This window comes from Anser anser, assembly GCF_964211835.1.
Source record: "Anser anser genome assembly, chromosome: 1".
Classification (NCBI taxonomy): Eukaryota; Metazoa; Chordata; class Aves; order Anseriformes; family Anatidae; genus Anser; species Anser anser.
Genome location: NC_139720.1, coordinates 2828842 through 2849078, shown reverse-complemented (window position 1 = coordinate 2849078; position 20237 = coordinate 2828842). Strand labels below are relative to the sequence as shown.

The 20237-nt window shown below is 47.7% G+C and overlaps 1 protein-coding gene across 14 annotated transcripts in view; it reads right to left on the bottom strand.

The window, feature by feature from the left end:
* The window catches only part of PLXNA4 (plexin A4), a 423229-nt gene that overhangs the window by 350986 nt on the left and 52006 nt on the right, over positions 1-20237 (bottom strand). Inside the window, exon 4 of one of the 14 annotated variants that reach the window (XM_083813599.1) lies at positions 2-4365. The exons of the other annotated variants lie outside the window; for them this stretch is intronic. Coding sequence (XP_083669725.1) covers positions 4084-4365 — 282 coding nt within the window. The 3' untranslated portion in view covers positions 2-4083. Of the gene's footprint in view, position 1; positions 4366-20237 lie in introns of those variants that run through there. 14 annotated transcript variants of the gene reach the window in all.

The following is a 20237-nucleotide window of genomic DNA, read 5'->3' as shown; positions in this document are numbered from 1 at the left end:
CAAACAAAAAAAAGCAAATTTAGGTGAGGATGGAGCCTGCAAAGCTTGTGAACAGAATCACACAATGTGGTGCCAGCAATGTCAGGGGCTTGGATTTGACCATAATGTCCCTTCCACACCTCCAGCACTTTGCAGCACGGCAGAGCTCGGCTCTCCAGCCCTTCAAACAAGTCCTAATGTGGCAGTTGGGAAAAGTGGGTCAGAAAAGTCATTCTGATGTGGTGCAGGACATGTTTTGGGGATCATGCTGATGTACCTTCTTCCCTGACCTCCTCTGATCTGAAGCAAAGCCAAGGAAGAAATCAGTAGCACTGGAAACGAAGCAGACAGCAAGTTTTGATTTTCGTTGCAAAGCACCAACTGCACAGAAATGACTGCGGAGAGGTGGCTGGCAATGACCCTCCAGGATGGCATGAGTGAAATCCCGGTGACAAGGGACTCTGCAGAAAGAGTCGGGAGAGGCAATAAACCACAAAGGTGGTGCACAAGATCCCACCGACATGCCAGGAGCTGAGAGCAGGGAGGAACGTGGCCGTCCATCAGCACGGACATCGAGAAGGCTCCGTGCTCAGGAATCAAAAAGCACCAGCACACAGGTAGAAGGAGGGCAGAGATGTTCCCAGAAAGAGAAAGGTGGCTCCTTGTTTGCGCGATTCTTTTGCGGTGATGATTTTAGGGAGAGCACAGAGCAAGATTTCAGCTTGACCTTGCAGATCTTTCACTTCCTGGGAAAATCGCTTCTCTTAAGACGCTGAAATAGCTCCAGGACTACGCAGGCTGGGCTGCTCGGGCAGCAAGATGAGATGGCTGCACCATCCCCTCTGGCTTTTAAAGATGGCTCTCTAATAGCAGGAGAATCAGAGAGTCCAGGAGGAGCCTTGGACAATGGTGGCAGAAGCATTCAGGAGACACAAAACTGCATCGTGAACAACCTGTGGCTGAGGCAAGCGATCTCGTAGGTGCTGGCCCATCAGCATGGTCCACCAAAACGCTTATTGGGGATGCTGGAGAGATTTTCAAGCCCCTCACCTGACACCAGCCATGGCTTTAGAAACACCAGGACACTCCTCTGGTCAGCATCCATGTGAAAGGTCCAAATTTCAACCAATATGGCAAGTAAAGAGGGTGCAAAACACCACCACACGAGCACTCAAATTGCTTTTTGAGCACCAAACCTGCTTTCTGTGCCTGTGTGTGCTCTGAGCACTGGAAGGCGTACAGCTTTCCTCCTAACTTATTCATGATGTTCTGGCAGTCTTGCCAAGTTCACCCCAACTCGGCTCATGCAAAAAACAAAAGCCTGGAGTGTTACAAAGGGCACTTCACCAGCGTGGTGGAGGGAGGGGGGAGTTCACAGCAGTTACGCTGCTCTTGCAGAGAGAGATACAGCTCCAGAAGCTGCAAGGGGCAGGGAGGGAAGGGTCGGAACTCAGGCCAGCTCGTAGATGCCTCTTCTGGGAAGCCAAGGGCCTCCTGCTAGGATGCAGAGCCAGTTACGAGCAGGAGGGATTGAAGCAGACCCACTGCGGGGAGCTGTTTCTAGTAGGTACCCAACAAGCCCCGAAAGGGATCGTGCAGTCAAGCTGCAGCCCTTCTGCCTCCGGTACCCCTGCACATCCCTCCTACGTGCACTCAGGCTACAAAGGAAAAAAAAAAGAAGTGCTCTTAGCAGCCTCCTTTGCAAAAAGCATGAGCTGTTTTTTTTTTTTTTTTTTTTTTTTTTGCATACTAGAATAGAAAAGAATAGATATATAGCTTTTACGAATGGAATATTAATCTGGCTGCTGGCCTCCAGTTCCTGCCAGCAGTGCTCATGCACACGATCGGAGTTTGCATCTTCCAGATGAGCAGACACTCACCGGATAAAGGATTGCTACTTGACATCAGGGAGGCATGGGTCAGCACAGGGGCGATGCAAAGGGGAGCACTGCGGTCACCTTTGCTGTTCTCCCTGCGCTGGGACACCACAGAGCTGGCATTCAGACTGGCAAGGAAGGAGCCGAGGGGCTTCACATGTTGATGCTTTGCTCATTTCCTACTTTTCCTCCTGTCAACAACGCTGGGAGATGTCCTCTCATGTCAGCGCTGTGAGGAGGAGATAGAACAACTGTGATAATGCCAGATGTTGCTGATAAGGGATGGCAAAGAAGCAGGTAGGACTGCTCGCTCCCCCACAGGAAGAAGACACGAGATAAAACTGCCTGTGCACAGCAGCCCGCTTACCTTCACCACGAGGACCCTGTCTCCACTCAGCTGGGATCCTCTCCTCCTGACTTCCAGGAATGCTTGGCATTCATTTGCAGCATGCCTGAAAGATCTGCTAGATCTTCAAGAAGGCAACGCAGCGGCCACCCAAAGATACACTCAGATATGATGCATGCTGTTAATATTATCAGCAGGGAATGCTTTTGGCTTAAGGCAGATGCAAAGGAGCAGAGGTACAAAACTCCCCCGGAGGGTATCGCCTTTACTCCTTACAGAGAGCATCCTACAGAGAGCACCTCAGGGCCTGGCTACTTCTTGCCCCTTCCAGGTTTGCTCCGAGGGGACGATGGGGACAAGAGCCGTGCCCCTTGGGCAGGGCAGCAAAGGTTCAGGGTCACCACCCCACCCCAGCCTGAAATCCAGCCCTGCTGCACCCTCCGAGGCAGAAAAGAGGAACTGGGAAGGGAGCAGCTGATGGTAACCCAACACTGGCCCCAGCTGCCCTGCTGCCAGGCCGTTATAAATAACACCAACGCTGCAGAAAGCTGATGGAACGAGGATATACGGCGGTTTGGAAGCAGGGGATGGATATGTGAACCGAGGCACGGTTCAGAGCAGACCAAGCCCCTGATGAGTCCAAACCTCACAAAACCGTTTCTAGCTCTCAGCCAGGCTGCTGGGAAGTAAAACCTTTGAATTTCCTTTCTGCAGGGAAAGTGCCACGACCTCAGCGTTTTAACTCCTTTGCATCTCCAGCCAGGAAAATGGAGGTGCTGTTTCGGCAAAGAGCTGAGAGATCCACCAAGGAAAGCATCCTTGAAAGCTCCTTGTACATGCATGGTACCATGAAAAGTCCCGTGTGGGCACGGACAACCACGCAGGGTCACCTGCCCCAAAGAATGGCTGCCAAACACCCACCAACCTGAAAATCGGGGAAGGAATAGCATGAATTTTACAGCTTCCAACATCTCATCTGTCTTCTCCCAGCTAATCCAGCTCTACCCCTGACACGCCAGCAGGTTCAGCACAGCTGTCACTTAAAACAAGCCTCCTCACACGATTTAAAAATACCCTGTGCTCACGCCAACAATAACTCCCTACCCCACCACAATAGCTCTGTATTTATAGCGAGGCTTTCTTTGTGCTGCTCACCCTCGTATTGTCCCCGGCAGGAGATCTAAGAATTGCCATCTCCACAAAGAGGGATTTGGGTATTTTAACAAGCTGTGGTGAAAGCCAGACCGCTCTCCCATTTCTGCTCAGGACCGAATTTCAGCCACACAACCACAAGCCACGTCAGCGCGGGTGAGAGAGAATTTTTCCCCTCTCTCCTTGCTGGAGATGACAGGGCAAAGCCTCCCGAGGGTTGACACAAAGCTACAACCGCTTCCATTTGAGCAGTAATTGAAAATCAATAGGATTGGTAGTTTGAATGCTCGTGTGCTTAAAGCAGAGGTCTAGAAGTCACAAGCGGGAATGATTTCTTCTCCTGGTCCTGATTCCAAAAAGACCTTTTGGGTTCCCTGGGCCTGTGATCCACCGCCAATAAACTGGAGATAATCCACTGCTGGCTTGTAATTCACGAGGGCTGAAAAAGTGCTGAGGAACCTGGGTGCATGGGACGCACTCATGGAGAGCAAGTTATTACCAAATACATTAAAGCGAGAGGCAGCGAGGGGTGCCGAGTCTTCTTATTTCTTTTTTTAAAGGAGTGTCAAGGAAAACTCTGCATCAGCAACCTCTGATCCACTCGACTAATCCAAAGAAGAAGCAGAGCCAGGACACTCAAACTGCGACAGCAGCCGAGTGTGCGAGGTGCTGTGCAAGGCTTGCAGCCCAACAAAGGCTTTGTCATGCCCGCGGGGATGAGGCTGGCTCTCAAGGAGATGCTGCTGACAACCTGCTGAGTGCTGTGTACTTTTCTCTCTCCAACGTGTACCCCGCCTGGCCAGCTCCACCGACCAACACAGGTCTTCTGAGCAATGACAAGCAAACTGCCAACCTCTGCTGTGTGCTCCCTCTGCTCATTTCCTGCTCACTTCTCATTTCTGCGTGACCTCGAAGATCCAGAGAGGGAGCAGCAGCGTGAACAGCTGTCAGGGACTTATCCCATGGTGCTCGGAGCATTGGGAACCTCCACTGGGAGGAAGCCCACCTTTGCTGTCAAAATAATGGACATTGCTGCATTACCTGACCTCTGCCCTGCACCGTCTGGGCCTCAGGAATGGGATTTTTCTCATTATGTATATTGCAGGCAGGCTCTGGGAAGGAGAGATTCATTTCACTAAAGATTATATTGAAGGAGAGGGGGGAGGAAGGTGGAATTATTGATGCTAACACACCTGAACTGCAGCATTCGGATGATGACCCTGGTCACAGCAATGGGGATGGACTTGCTGGTGGGCGACGGAGCCCAGGGAGGGAGCAGATAGTCCCACGGCCTGACTCTGTGGGGTGTGAGCCCCAGCCCCAAAAAGCAAGAGACGCTTTTGTCAGTTTGAATAATCAAGACCACACGTGCAAAATAAGACCAAATACAGTCCTAGCAAGGTTCTGCTGCAGAGGAACAGATAGCCATACCTCCAGTTGCATCTCCTGTTTCCCTTCCCAGCTGCAGGGAACATTGCTGCACGCTGCTCCAAATCACCCATCACCCAGAAGAGGCTCAACACCAACTAGTGTTCCACTCCAAGCAGTTACACCTTATTCCAGAATAAGTATAATAATTCCAGTTACATTTACTCCAGAATAACACCTTGTTCCTCTGTCACAGGAGCTGCTATTCTAGTACTTTAATAACACCAGCAACATCAGAGAAAATGTCTCATTTCTTTCCTATAGCCCGAGCAGCACGGTTGCTATCAAAGTCAGGGCCGACGGTTCAAGCAGGAACACCTGAGCTGGCTTCACAGCTGCTAACCAGCTCCGAAGCAGCCTCCCAGGTCATGTTGGACCCAAATTTCTGCGAATCTGGAGCAGGGACACAAACCTTGTATTCCCAAACACAGGCAGACTCAGTGGAAAGCTTCATTTTTCGCAGCCCTGTCCACAGCACGGCTTGGAGGTGTCATTAAGAATCCAATCAACGTGACGTCATGGATGTAATTGAATTATATGTATGTTCAGCGGACCCTTTCCACTTGCTATCCCCATTGGCTAATGTTGAATTATGATGGATCATACGCAGGGCTATATGAAGCATGCAGGAATAACCCAAGCATGCATTTTTAATGATGCAATCCTGATAACTTCCCCCTCCTAACGAAATCAAAATGAATTAAACACAAGTAGCTGTCAGTGGCATTAAAAAAAAAAAAATCTCATCATTTAATGGCAACCTGAAATGTTCGCTTGAATTGCAGTGTGACTAGGCCCGTTTGTTGTAATGATACCAATTAACATATCTATCCATTTAAAATTTCCAGTGCAAAAAGAAAGAGCAGCCTGGGTGATATTAATGGTAGGGAAGAAAAGGTGACACTAATGGATTACAGGGAGTCAACAGGACTGAACTGAATAGGGTTGTTGAGATGAATTGTGTGACATTGGCTGGACAACCCCCAAGAAGAACACGTTCCCAGTTACTGGATAGGCCAAGCCTGCTTTGGGCATTCATTAAAATAAAGTCAAAACCTGCAAACCCATCAGTCAGAAAGATACAAGTCAGACAGAGACCACCAGAGTCCAGAGCTCTCCCTCAAGACACTACAATGGCCAAGTTAACCTGAACATCCCAGCTCAATGGTGTAGCTACAGGGGCTTTTCTTCAGGACAGGGGGGATCAGAAGAATTCTTGAGGTCGGTTCCGTACCTGCATTTTCTGATTTGACTGACCTTAATCAAAGGGAATTGTTTGCAGAGTTACCTTGCATCTTGGATTTGCACTTTGCATTGTTATTGACCTCTTATAGATACAGTGCAAGAGTTAGCTTGGACAAGTAAGCAACCATGGTCCCAGATCTGTGTGTCCCTGTCTATCAGAACCATCTGGATACTCTTCTTTTGCCTCCCACCTTGTCGATACATCAATACCAATTACCTAGCATACCCTTGTAAAGATTATAGCTTCAACTTCCTGGGCTAAAATTATTCTGATTCCAAAATACCTAGAAAAATAAGAGGCCGTTCTGTTAAAAAAAATAATAATGATGATAATAAACAGTTTTAGAAAGTAAGTCTTTGGGGACTTCTAAAGAATTCAAGTCATAAAGAAGAAAAAATTGTCCCTGCTCTACAGATCATGAGTTTCTGCTACATTCCGTGAAAATCGGACATTTTGGTCTCGTTGTAGATCAGTATAAAGCACAATGTCACAGACCTTGTTCTTAATTGCAGACAGGCTGGACACAGTGGCAAAGGATAGAGCCACTAGGGATACCAATATATGTCTCATAACAAGCTCATTAGCTCTAACACCAGACCCCATGTTCCTCAAAAACTGTCCCAGGGCCCCGCTCAGGCTTTATGCCGAGCATGCTTAAGCAGCACGTCTCTTGGAAGACTTGTAGAAAGGAAGCCAATATGTTCCATAATATACAAGTGAAGGGTCATCCTTTGCAATTAATAGCAAGGGAGTTAAATAAATAAATGAGGCGTTGTTTATCTTCTCCAAGTGGGTGGCTAACATGCCTTACTTGCTGCTGCAAAAATTTAGCGTGTCAAGCACTATCAGCAGATTCTGAAGACGACTGAAGTTGTGCATGACCAGTAATAAAGAACAATTCGGGGTGGAAGCAGGGTCAGAGAAAATGCCTCCTTTACCAAGTGCAGCAGGACAACTCATTAAGGGAATAATCCCGTTGTCATCCTAAGAACTTTGAGCTTCACACCCCTCTCCTGCCCCACAACTCTTGCAGCTTGTGCACGTCACTTGACTGCAAGGCACATTCGGACTTTCTGCCGTGGTGTCTCACATGGAGTCAGATACCCCTGCCATGTGTCTGCGCTTCCAGGGCATTTCATCACTCTCTCCTTAAGCATTTGAGTTACTTATATAGGAAACAGATGGGCAGCTGTCTCCAGGGAGTGACAGAAGCAATGCTTTAACCTCCTCTGTCTATACAAGCCTGGAAAACCTGGCTTGGAGGTGATCTGAACCACTTTCTTAAACTTTCAATACTTCTTTCCAGGTAAATCCACTTCCTGAATAGCTTTGCTCTCTCTGCAGCTCGGAGCAGTACCAATTCCATACCTGTAAGCAGAGCTGGGAGGACAAACACGTTATTGATTTGATCTGCTGGGCAGCCAAAGCCTACAGCTGGAGAATCTCCAAATGGCCCATTAAGTAGCATCCACAACGCGCAGCAGAAATGACCACAACCTTGGTTGGAGAACTAAGATTTCGCTGCCCTTTTAAAGCCAGTGAACACTTAAGAAATTGGTGTTGAGCAGGAGAGGAGGGCAGGGAGAAGGCACCTGAAACGAGCTTGATTTTCTACAGATGCACATTGCATGTTTGCTAAATGTCAGCATTTTGGATGCAGCCAAATCTCAGGGTCCAAAGACACCGTTCATTTTCGTGGTCTTGGCTTTTCATGATGGGCAGTAGGTTTGTGAGAGGGTGGAAGCACTCTACCTCGAAGGACTCATTGGTGACCACAGTTGTGAGTTATTCTTTGCAAACAAACCGCTCCTCCGTGCATGCCTCCATCCCTTAGAAGTGTGTTATAGACTTGCACTGAAGGAGTTCAAGCTAAGGGGATATTTTTCCTTTCTGTTTTTGCTTTGCACCAACTTCACTGTTGTGCGTAAATGTTAAATCATGTTTAATGTTAAATGTATAAATTTAATGTTAGAGCATGTTTTAGAGATGGGTGTTTATTATACAAATGATGAATTGACTCTCTTTAAAGAAGAAAACATTTAAAAAGAGGGAAAAAAAGATGTTTCAGCTTTGCTAAATTTCAAAAATGAAAGCACTTAATAAAAGCTGCTCAGAGACGGCACATCGCTGGGAGATGTTTAAAATGCAGGCAGTGGGTTTTTAACTGTTCCCGAGAAACACTCCCGATGAACAGAACGAGGGCCAGGAGGTTAAAACACAGCCATCATAACCTTTATTGCTTCATTTTTGTGAAGCCATTAACCACAGGAGGACCACAGATGTGCCACAGCTCCAGCAGCTGGAGCGAAATCCAATACCCACAGCAGCCCCTAATTTATGGTCAACCTGTTGGGAGGGGGCAGGGAGGCCACAACGCGGAATTCCTGCGAACCACACGGCAGGGGAATAAGAGGTGCACGCGAGTCTACGAGAAGCTGCGTGTTCAAAGAGCTCAGCCAATAAACCTCGCACAAGCACGTGCACTGTGGAAGGAGCTTGCACCAGCGGCGAGGGTTTGCAAGTGGAAATTTTGCACCTGCAAGCACCTGAGCCCCAACAAAATCCAGTTTCGAAGTGATAGCTCAGATGCCTGCGAAGCCTTGAGCTGAAATCAAAGTGCCACGGTGCTCGGCGCAGGACGTGCTCATTGCAAGTGACAGTCCATTCCCTGCAGAACTCACGGGCTATGCAGAGAAGAGCGTAGGAGGCATGCAGAGAGGAAAGTGTTTTGCCTGAGGTCATGCTGCAATCAGCAACAGAGCCAGGAATAGATCAAGGGTTCCTGCTCTGCCATTATGTCATACCAAGTTTTTTCGGACTACCCTTCGTGCCCTCGTGTTCTCCGTATCGCCCCCGATCTGAGCTGGCCTTTCGAATCAACCAGCTGCTCTGCTTCGCTCAGATCCTTCTAAGGAACCTACTCCTTTCCACACTTTCCCCTTTTGGCATCTGCCTGCTCCTGTTACTCGTGTGCCCTTCTGATTGCAAGTTCCTGGATACAAGGACCTCCTGCAACTGGAATCACGCACCTAAGCACTTTTGAAAGTATCTTGATTGCATCTTTGCATGCTTAAATACTTCCTCCCTTCTTTAATCTTCCCTGTGTTACTAACCTGATTCTCCAAATCACCTGGAAGTATGCTGAGCGCTCAAAAATGTATCGCCAAAGCGTGTCTTGCCACCCTGAGCATCACATAGTGCTGCTGCGTGGTGATGTGATGGAGTGTCCTGCCCATATGGAGTGGCAGAAATCTCCAGGATAACAACATCACAGCCAGCCCTGGGATCGCTGCGGCTGTCAGATGTGCGATCCCAATGAGAGACCAGGCTGCTTATCCACTCGTAACTCTGAATTTGCTGGCAGTGCCCCCAGTCACTGCAGATGCCATAAATCCTGCAGGCTCCCTTTCCCTTTGCAACGAACCTCAAGGTTTTTTTGGGGTTTGGTTTCTTCCTAAGCTTTTAGCGGCATAGGGAGAATTTGTAAAAACATGAAAGTGGGTCAATCCTTTAGGAGTATATACACGTGCCAGGTTTGTTGGCAGCCCCTCTTGCCTCCTAAGCCACGTGAGGTGATGTTGCAGCTCATGTTTGCTCTTTGCAACCTCCAGGTTCATGGCCCAGCCAGGTAAGAGCATCTGGGCTTTATAGAAGGGGTTGGGATAAGTCACCTGCATTAGAGTGAAGAAAATACAGGACAGTGCAAAGGACCCAGAGAAACGGCCCCATCTGAGGACGCTAATGAAATTCCAGCAGGAAAATCGTGCACGAGATAACCCTGCTCCAAGCTCTTCTATTATCATAATGCTGGAGAACCTTGCAACCACTAATTGTTCACAAGCCCCCTCATAAAGCAGGGAAATGCCATTACTGTCACTTACAGACATGGAAGAGAAAGATAAGGGGTGTTTACATCTGAACAAGTTGCCCTCGGCTCCCCTCGTTGTTAATGGAGAGAAAGAGACGTTTTTAGGACTTGGCTCATCTGACGTGTTAGGGCAATTTCAGTCTCCTGCAGGATGAGATCAGATGTGTCCTGCAAGCTTTGATTTCTCTCCCTGACTGCAAGGTGAGTGGGTATGTCCATCCACGGGAGGAATTGCCAAGGTTTTGTGAGATAAATAGCCCACTGCCATGAAAATGGGTCTGTAACAGTCTCTAGCAGAGCCAGACATTCAGCTGAGGAAGACAGTCGACTTGAAGGAAGCTGCTTATGGGAAAGGAGCAAATTGGATGGAGGAGGGAAAAGAGAAATATCCTAAAGGACAAAGTCAAAGGAGAGGTAGACAAGGTAGTTATTGGGAAAAAGGGGCCAGATTACAGGGCAGCAGAGGAAATGAGGCCATACGCTGCCTATAAGAAGTAGGAGAGATGGGGAACATCTAGGAACATGCGCTGACTATCCTACTGAAGAGTTATGGGGCAAACCTTGACAGCATCACATCCCCATTCCAGATTGGGTCTGAGGAACTCAGTCCTTTCCCAAACAGCCTCTTCCCATTTACCCCTTGTTTTTAGTAACTACGGGAGAAATATGGAGATCGGACAGACGAGTCCAAGACTGCCCACCCAGGGAGCTGATGGCACACTGAAGATCACCCAAATCCTACCAAGGCACCTTAAAACTTGGCGCAAGTGGTAGGACTGAGCTGAAATCCTGAAACTGAACTTTCTGGGAATTCAACTCCAATTCCAAGCTTTGTAGCCCCATCCCACCCAGCTGAAAACTAACAGATAGATACAAAATGATAAAAATGCAGCGGTAGGTTTGGAAAGAGGGTGACAATGCCAATCTGCGCATCTTGGAGGAGGGAACTCCAAGGAGGCCGCCAGCACCGGAGAGCACGCCATCAGCAGAGCGAAAACAAATAACGGCTGAGCTCTTCTCCAGCAATTAAAGAGCGGTTAATGAAATCACCTGCCACCGACGGAATTGACAAAACATAGAAAAGAAGTCACGTTGGAGCCTGCCAGAGCATCTCTGGCACAGACAAGGGGCCTGCTGGCTGGTGTATATTTAGTGCCAATGATATCATCTTTCCTAGCCTTGCGCAGCGCGGAGAAGGGCAGCACTTCCATTACAATGTCAATGTGAGCTCTAAGAGGAAAGCGCCGGAGATTTCCTTAACAGGGAAGGGAGCAGCACGGCAGCAGCCTGGGCTGCATCACAGCACAGGAGACAGGCAGGGGCTGCAGAGCATGATCGAGGTGAAAACCCAGGGGGGTAATAATAATAATAATAATAATAATAATAATAATAATAATAATAATAATACCTATGCTGGTATCTTGAGCACCCGCGGATGATAATGTGATGAGTTTGTGGTCATTCAGGTCTTGTTGGCTGTTGCTTCACTGTAACGTGGGGCTGCTCGGAGCTTTGCAGGAGGGGTAGAGCTCAGATGCCCCTAACACACCCCCCTGGTTCAAGCTGAAAAGGAATACTTGTTAGCCGTGTAGGGCATAAAACACCTTGGTGAATGGCCCTGCATTCGCAGATGCAAGCGTTATGCCAACACTTTGTTAAAGGCAGAGCGCCGGAATACTAATTGCAAGGGGTCTTTTCATCCCTTGCTCCCCCCCAGTCACCACTGCAGCACTGCCAGTCACCAAAATCCAAACATACAGAAGTCAGACTCCCCTAAAAAAAAGTAAGACAGGTTCAAAAACCATGAATTAACAACCAACGCTCAGCTTTAGCTTGCTATTATAATTACTAACAATTAGTGTCAGGATGCTGTTGGGGCTTTTGGCATTTCGACGTTACATTTTCCTGCATTCCCTCAGCCCAAGCAGCCCCCTTCCCTTGAAATAAAGATTTCTCAGTCACGCAGCTCAAAGCTGAAGCAATATTACAGCTCTAAATGAACAGATGTAATACACCAGGGTAGCCCTGCACTATTCACCAGCCTAAAATCTTTTCTTTTCCCACTATATTATGATAATTTATTTCACTACTGGGGCTCCCAGGTGAGTTCAAGTCTCCAGCTTCTGAGCAGACAGAAATGCTAACCCTGCAGAAGAAGTATAACTAAGAGTTTAAATGCAGCAGCCTTATAAGATCTTGCACCTCTCCACGTATCGCGTGGTAAGACAGACACGCAAGGAAAACAGATACAAATTTGGAAGCATTTTCTTTGTCTCTGTGAACAGTGAGTTAACTAAAAATTCAGAATTTAGGTGGGATTAGGGGAATTAATTTACATTGTCACAACGGGGAGAAAGGGCTTGAAAGCATCAAAAGATTTTGACTTTTCCATCTCAGTGTAGAAATATCTAAGAAGAGAGCTAATTAAACAAAAGGAAAAAAAAAAAAGGAGAAAAGGGGAGGTGGAGAGGTCAAATAACCATAAACTCTAATTTTGTACTCCATAAAACCTTCATTTTTGCAGGTTTGTTTGTTTGGCTGAAAATGAGGAGGGAAATTGAAGAAGTTTTGATTTAGTGCAAGCTTTTTTAATTATTACTGTTTTCAATTTTCTCAGTCCTGTAAGAAAACAGCAAAATGAGTTATCTTCATTGTAAGAGCCAGACAAATACTCGAACCCAATGTGATGCCAGCGCCCTATCACTTACCAGCACAGAGATGCTGTCTAATGGGCAGAGAAAATGCATTAGCATGCATGACATCTCCTTATCGCTCAGGTTAGCTCTATCATCAGTATGTTCCCTTAGACCCCAAGGAGATAAATCGATTGCACGTGAAATCCAAGAGAAGCCAACAGAAACTTGTAAGCAGTGGGGAAAAAGATCAAAGTGCCCACAGCGTGTGAAACCACATCCACCCCAGCAGATATCACAAGCAATAACGCCCCAAAACCCCAGTCTTAAACAGCCATAGGACAAGTGAGGGAAATACGGGGAGATTTGCATAGCGCTGCTTACTCTGTTTAATTAGATTTCATTGGAAAGGTTCTGAAAAATTAACATGACAAGGTCTCCACCAGTCTCGGTGATAACCTTTTGTCTGACATCACTGAAATGTATTGCCAGAAAAAGTGACGAGAAGTCAAAGGGAAAGCTGATCCCAGGCCACAGCCACAAGCATCCCAGCAGGGTGAGATACCAGCACGACTGGCAGGAGAAAGAGCGGTCTGCATTTCCAGGATGCCACGGATACGACAGTGTGCTGGCGTCCTCTGCCAGCATACCACACCAGCTAGAAAAGCAGCACCAGGGAAGCTTCCAAACCCCACCGAGGTCCCTTAGGAGTTCCTGCTTTGTTACCCAAAGTGTCCCAGCCCCGTGAATCATCAGCAGAATATGTCTGGCGCGATGGAGTGAAACCGAAGCTGAAACCCACGGATAAGCGGCTCCCAACTTTTCTCTCGACTTTGCTTCTCTTGGCTCCTCCAGGGTCCCAACCCACCTCCCATCAGAGCCTGCGAGTGTGCAGCTCATTTCCAACATTCTTCCACGGTCACCACTTGGAGGCTGATCCCAGCTTGGAGGCAACAGTGCATACTTGACACAGTCCTGTTGATATGTAAGAAAAATTCCTACCAGGAGGAAGGGATCCTCCACTAACACAGTCCCACTGTCTCCAGTCCAGTATGGATATCTATTTCCTCTTGAAGTCTCACGTTGAAAACCTTATCCTACTCAACCCCTTTTAATTTAAGAGACGAATGATCTTGCTTGGGGTCAAAGCTGGTGTAACACTGGCCAGTACACAGAAAGCCAAGCGATGACAGAGGCAAGTTCATGAAAAAGTCATTACTGACATTAACCTAGCGTTAACACTACCAGGATATAGTCAAATCTGTGGCGTTAACTGCTGCTGTCACAGCTAGCAAGATGTTTTCTTTTCACCCTGGGCATAGCATCCCAGGGGGACTTTTGCTAGAGCCACAGCATTGATTAACAGTCCTGGTCTAGCCTTCAACGCATACCTCTGCCCCACATCCAGCAAAGAGCTTTTTTTTAATTTCAGAAAGTACTGGGGGGCCTGCAGCTCTTCCGTGTGGTTTCATTTAGGAGAGGTGAAAGGCTACTGACAGGGTTTGGGGGAAAAAAAAAAGAAAAAAAAAAAGACAAGTGCCAGACCGAGCAGGAACAGATCCCTGAATCCTGCACAGGAACACACATATCTTCACTCCCACAGACACCATATGGGTTGGGGTCTACAAAAAGCAGCACAACTCTCTCATGCTCCCCCCCAGGCTTCACGCACGTGGGTCCAACAAGCAGCAATCCAAGTTTGATTGTTTTCAAGACAGGCTGCCCCCAAGATGAAATGACAGAGAGATGACGCAGCGTAGCAAGCCAAAGTAGTTAAATAATAATAATAATTAAAAAAAAAAAAGCTTCCTTGCACAAAGGGGAAGAGATCAATTTGGAAAGGAAGAGGGAGATTTTATCTCCACTTTCCTTCTCGTTGACTTCACAGACACCACAAGACTGGAAACAATATTGTGAGAACTTCTTTCCTTGAGTGTATTTGATAGAGTTCCTTCGCAAAAGGGATGTTAATGGTCTACACAAGGAACCACACAAATCGAGGTAGAGCAAAACGTGAGTTATGCAGCAGCTTTCACAAGTGGTGGACGCAAAGACAGTGTTAAGATCCTGAACAGAAGAGGACAGTGACCATGGTGATGCTGAGGGGCTGCCATGCTCTGGTGGGTCTGGGTGTATGCAGGGAAGAGGCTCTTTTAATTAGCTGAAGCCAAAAGTCTCAACCAAATGAAGGGAGACACACTCCTTTTTGCCTCTTAGTTAGGAGCTGGATCATAAATCAAACCTCTTGTTCCTACTCTTCAGGTGTCAGCTGAGCGAAGGGCTCTTTTTCAATAGCCATCGGGCGCCATATGCAAGCTGTGGTCCTTTCTTCAACTTCAGTAATGTGGCTAATTACACTACTTTTGTTTGCTGTTACTAACCCAACCTGTCTTTCCTAGAAGCTTATCAAAGTATTTTCTGGATTTTGGAGACCAAAAGGGGATAATTAAAGAGAAGCTGTGGCTGCCCCATCCCTGGGGGTGCCCAAGGCCAGGCTGGATGGGGCTGGGGGCAGCCTGGGCTGCTGGGAGGTGTCCCTGCCCATGGCAAAAGGGTGAAATGAGATGAGTTTTGAGGTCTCTTCCAACCCAAACCATTCTGGGATTCTATGAATTGTTTTGGCACAGCAGGTAGATCTGCAGTTAGACAGAGCTATGAAACTAGCCTGAAAACTGCATCCCAATCTGTCCATGCTGCATGGTTGTTTGGAGACCCTCCCAAGACAAATCTGCCCTGCTGAGATCAGCCTCAAGGAGTGCAACGTGAGCCAACCTCTGCCCCATGGACCACCAAGGCAGGAATTTGCTCCCTGGTCACCCCCAGAAATGCCCAGTTATGGGTGACAGGCTGAGTAGATCCTCTCCCAGTTTGAGCATCAGCAGCGGGGAGGAGAACTATAGTTAAACTAAGCATTTCCTTAAGTCTTCTCAAGGGCATCCACAGCTTATTACAAAAAAAAAGAAGTGTTCCTAGAAGTGGGCTGGGGAAACTATGTAAGCCAAATTTTGTTTTGCAAAGCAGTAGCCAGAGAACAAATCTCCAAAAAAATCATGTTTTTCATGCACAAATATATATATATATATATACACACACACATATATATGTATATATATACATACACGGAGACACAGTTTTGAATACATTTGAAATTTCAGGGAAAAATCACAGATCTTCTCCCATGACTATTGTGTTCGCAGTCCCTGTGCCCCTGCACAGCAGCCACTTGTAGCACGTGGGAGATGAACCACAGCGCAGCAAATAGGTGCAGCAAAGTCCAGCTGAGCCTCTCGACAAAGGCTTAGGCAAGATAACAAGTGAAGAGCGGGAACAAGCTGCTTCATGCCCCTTAAAAACAACGGGATCCTGAGGAGGGCGAGCCGTAGATTGCTTTGGAGACCATGGGGACCTGAAGCTGGACCTTGTGGTCATGGTTAGTATCTTCACCAGGAGCCTGCACCCATTCTGCTTCCTTCCCAAAGACAGGGTCTGTCAAATGTTGATGGCTATATCAATACCTACCCGCAGCTGAACCTGGGATCAGCCACATGGCCAAGGGGAGAAGACGAAGCCGACAGACCGCAGAGGTGATGCTGGGCACGGCTAAAGCTGCAGGATGGCGAGGGGGATAGCGTGGAGGATGGTGAAAGGAAGAGATGGATGTGCGGTGCCTTATCAGGGACTTGCTGTTCTTTCAACTGGCTCCCTGATAACATATGGAGCTTAATCAAATATGCAAATGATGTCCTATCTAGAGACAAGGGAAATAAAGAAATAAACCCAGAGACCATGCATTAAAGCAAGCCCATGAAATAAGGGAGTGGGTAGAAGGTTTCCTCTTTTTGATAAAATTATTTCAAAAGATTAAATTAAAGCAAAACTAATTAGGAGAATCACACTTAAGCTGACTTCCTGTAAGAAGGGTCAGCAGGCAGGAGGCATTCAAATCAAAGGCAGATGCAAAAGGCACTTCAAGGGCTCCCTGAAAAGTCATTATCCCCCTCAGAAAGGAAGGGGACAGAGAGAGGAGGAAGGAACGACAAGAGCCATTTTGGCTGGGCATCCGTCCGGGCATTAGATGTGGAGTATGGGAGTTAACAGCCTCTCTTTGTCGCCCTGGAGAGCACGAGTGGCAGGTGAAGACCAAAGCTGATCACCTAATGTCCCTTCCACAGCACTTCTCGGGGAACAGAGGGATGAAGACAAACAGAAGAACATAGACCAGGGGCATAGAGATGTATTTTTTTCCCCCTGGTATCTCACCTCTGTATGGTTTCCATCAACAACACAGCCGCCTCAGGTACTGCAGCCTGAAAACACATCTCGCACAGAGCCAGCATCACCACGCAGAGAATCATCTGCTGTGACGAGGCAGGTGACAAGCAGTGTCACTGCAAACTGTCCCCTGGGCCCGTGGATTTCAGCAAGGTAACCTATTGCAGGACCTGCCGTTGTTATCTGTCCCTTTGTGCCTGCTGTCGTTGCAAACATTCCCCTGCCTGCACAACGCACATCCTCACGCTGTGGGGGGAACCCAGCTCAGCCACTTTGGGAGTAGAAACCTGTCAAATTCAAGCTGCAGCTTCCTCAAGGAAGACCTTGAAGAGCTGACAGTACAGCCTGCTGCCTTCCCTGCTGCAGTGGGTCTGCTGGGGCCCCCTGTTTCTCCTGGGGTAGGAAATGAAAATGCGTGGTGCAGCCCCAGCATGCAGAACGGATGGCAGCAGCCAGTGAGCACCTCTGGATTTTGAAGCACAGGTTTCATCTGGAGGGGTTAGTTGGTCACCTGAAATCTCATTCGATGGTCACAGGATGCCATCTCTGAATGTGAGGCACTGTTAAACTAAAACCTCAAAAAAAAAAAAAAATAAAGAGCAGCATTCAACACATGTACACAAGGCACCCAGAAAAAGCACAGCTCAGATAAACCCTCCACACCAGCACAGAGATCGATGAATAGACAAAAAGCAGAGATTCAAGCCTCTCTTTTCTCTCTGTCAAAAAAAAAAAAAATGCACTAAACTCTTGTTGAGAACAGCTAGGAAGGTGGCTGTTCCCAACAAGGGTTTAGAGCATTTTAGGGAGGTTTCCTACTGCAGTTAAATATTGCAAGGAGCAACAAGCTCACTGCAGCACCCTACACTGACAACTTGTACCTGGAAGTGCCAAGGCAACGGAAATGAGGGCAAACACCCTCTTGCAGTGACCAGACAATTAGTGGGGGTTTAAAACCAGTGTCAACTACACCAGTTCAGCAGCAGAGCCTGGATACAGGTACTCTGATGTGGTTTAGAGCCTGGAATTTTGCAGCAGATGGTGGAGCACAGGGTAATCCAGGCTGGAAGAGATCTCAGGAGGTCTCTAAACCAACCTCCTGTTCAAAGCAGGGTCAGCTGTGATATCAGACCAGGTCGTTTTGTCCATTCAGGTCTTGAAGTCTTCCAGGGAAGGAAACTGCACAACCCACCTGGGCAACCTGCTCCAGTGCTCGTCTGTCCTCCTGTGGAAAGAGCTTTTTAGCTCGTTGGAAGTCCTCTCGTATCAATTTTCACCTGTTGTCTCACATCTTCCCACCACTCACCACTGTGAAGAACCTTTCTGTCTTCTCAGTAACCTTCCTGCACGCATGGGAAGGCAGCTGGGAGGTCCCCCAAGGTTTCTCTTCCCCTCCTTAAAGAAGCTCCATTCTCTTATCATCTCCCCCCAGGGCAGATTCTCCAGCTCTGAGCTATCCTCATCACCCTCCCCTGAATTAGTTCCCTTTGATAAATATTGTACTGAGGAACCCAAAACTGGCTGTAGTATTGAGATATGGGTCTAGAATTTGAGTAAAGGGGAGATAATTGCTTCCCCTGAACCTACTAGCTCTACTAGCTCTGCCCTTCAGCCTGATCTTCCAGGCTGCAATCAGCTGGGATTGAAAGATGCACGAGGGAACCTGCAAGGTGAAGTGCAACAGAATGATGTTCCCCCCAGCAAGGCTTCAGAGCAGCTGGGGAAGACAGACCTCGTATCACAGAAGCCCACAACCAGGATGTACAGGTCCTATCATTTCGATTTCACCCATGGAGGCAGCATCCAAACACCCAGCACTTTTATGCCATGCTAGACTGCAGCATCACAAGCCCAGTATGAATATTTCGCTGACCCATGTCCATGGAGATTCCCATCACCACCCAACAGGTGCACCAAGGGCAGATCACACCACGGCTCCCAGATCACAGCTTCCCTGATGCCAGCAAACCGAACTACTCGTCAGGCACCTAAGCTGGCGACAACCTCTCAAAAAAGTGACTGTACATCAACGTGGGACACCGACGACTGCGGCCTTCACAGGCGTCAGATACAGATGGGGAGCCGTATCGCTCCATCACAACCGAGTGAAGCGCTCGGACTCCTGCTGGTTTAGGAAGCTGTGAGGAGAGGCCAGGGCGAACAAGCCCCTCTTGCAGAAACCAGCTTCTCAGCGGGAGCCGGAGCCTCTACAGCATGTTTTCAGAGCAGTCAAGTCCACTTGCCAAACAGCTGGGGGGAAATAAAAAAATAAAAAATTAAAATCTGACTCCTACAAAGCAGCAGAGGGAAGGAGAAGGAAGCAGAGTTTCCCTGCTGACATTCGCACAGAGCTGTCAGCAGCAAAATATCCTCCAGGGAACATCTAAACAGGGCAGGGTTTCTCGTCTTGTGCATATTCAGAAACTCCCTCGCCTGGAGAAACAGTGAGAATCTCTGTCTTTTCCTGCAGTTATCAGGAGCCCACAAAACTATGTGTGACAAACCAAGGCTTACTCTCATTAGATCCAGCTCAATGGGTAGGAAGCAATGTATTGGAGGAGAATGAGGAGATATTCCTCCCCTCTCCATGTGGGTACACTGTGATATCACCAACCTGGTCAGAGCTCTATCACCTGTGGTGATATTGCACCGTTTTGCCTTGCTCAACGTGTTTTGCATGAAAAACTCCTTTTCATTCCTCTGCTGCACACCCGTGGCACTTGCTGGCAGCCCAGCTTTGTGGAAGGATCTGACTCCCTGCCAGTCCCACCAGGATTTAACCCACCAGGACATACCCTGTGCTGAAAGGGATCCCATCTTGTGCTGGGCAATGACTGCAGCAAGAGCGAATCATCATAGCAATTGGTGGTGATGATAAAGCTGCAGGCTTGGGTGACCTTCAGGGCTCCTTTACCAACTCTACCACCGACCAAGGGGGATCTTCGACCAGCAACTGGCTGACTTCTCCTGTAGCTTTCAAGGCAGAGTGGTTGTAAAAAGCACACAACTTGAAGAACTGTTGGACAGGTGATGGGACCAGGTAGCCACAGCTGCGTGGCCAAAAAACAGCAAAGACTAAGCCATACAATGTTTCCATCCCAATTATTTATCTGAGAAAGCCAACCTTCCGCAACGCAACTGAAACACGGGCCCAAAATCAGAATTGGCAATCTGAGCTCTCAGATTTAAAATTCTCCCCAGGATGTTTTGCTTTGCATTCAAAGAATGCAGGATCTCAAAAGTTCGGGATAATCCACAGGGTGGTTCACAAAATTGGTTGATATTGAAAATTTTCTACTAAATAGCGGTGATAACAGGTGGGAAGAACTGTCTAATGTGAATGGAAACCTTTACCCAAAATGGCAGTCCACATCTAAAACGCCCTCAAACTGATGAGATTTTATGAAAAATGGAATATTGGCCGCAGAGTGAAAGG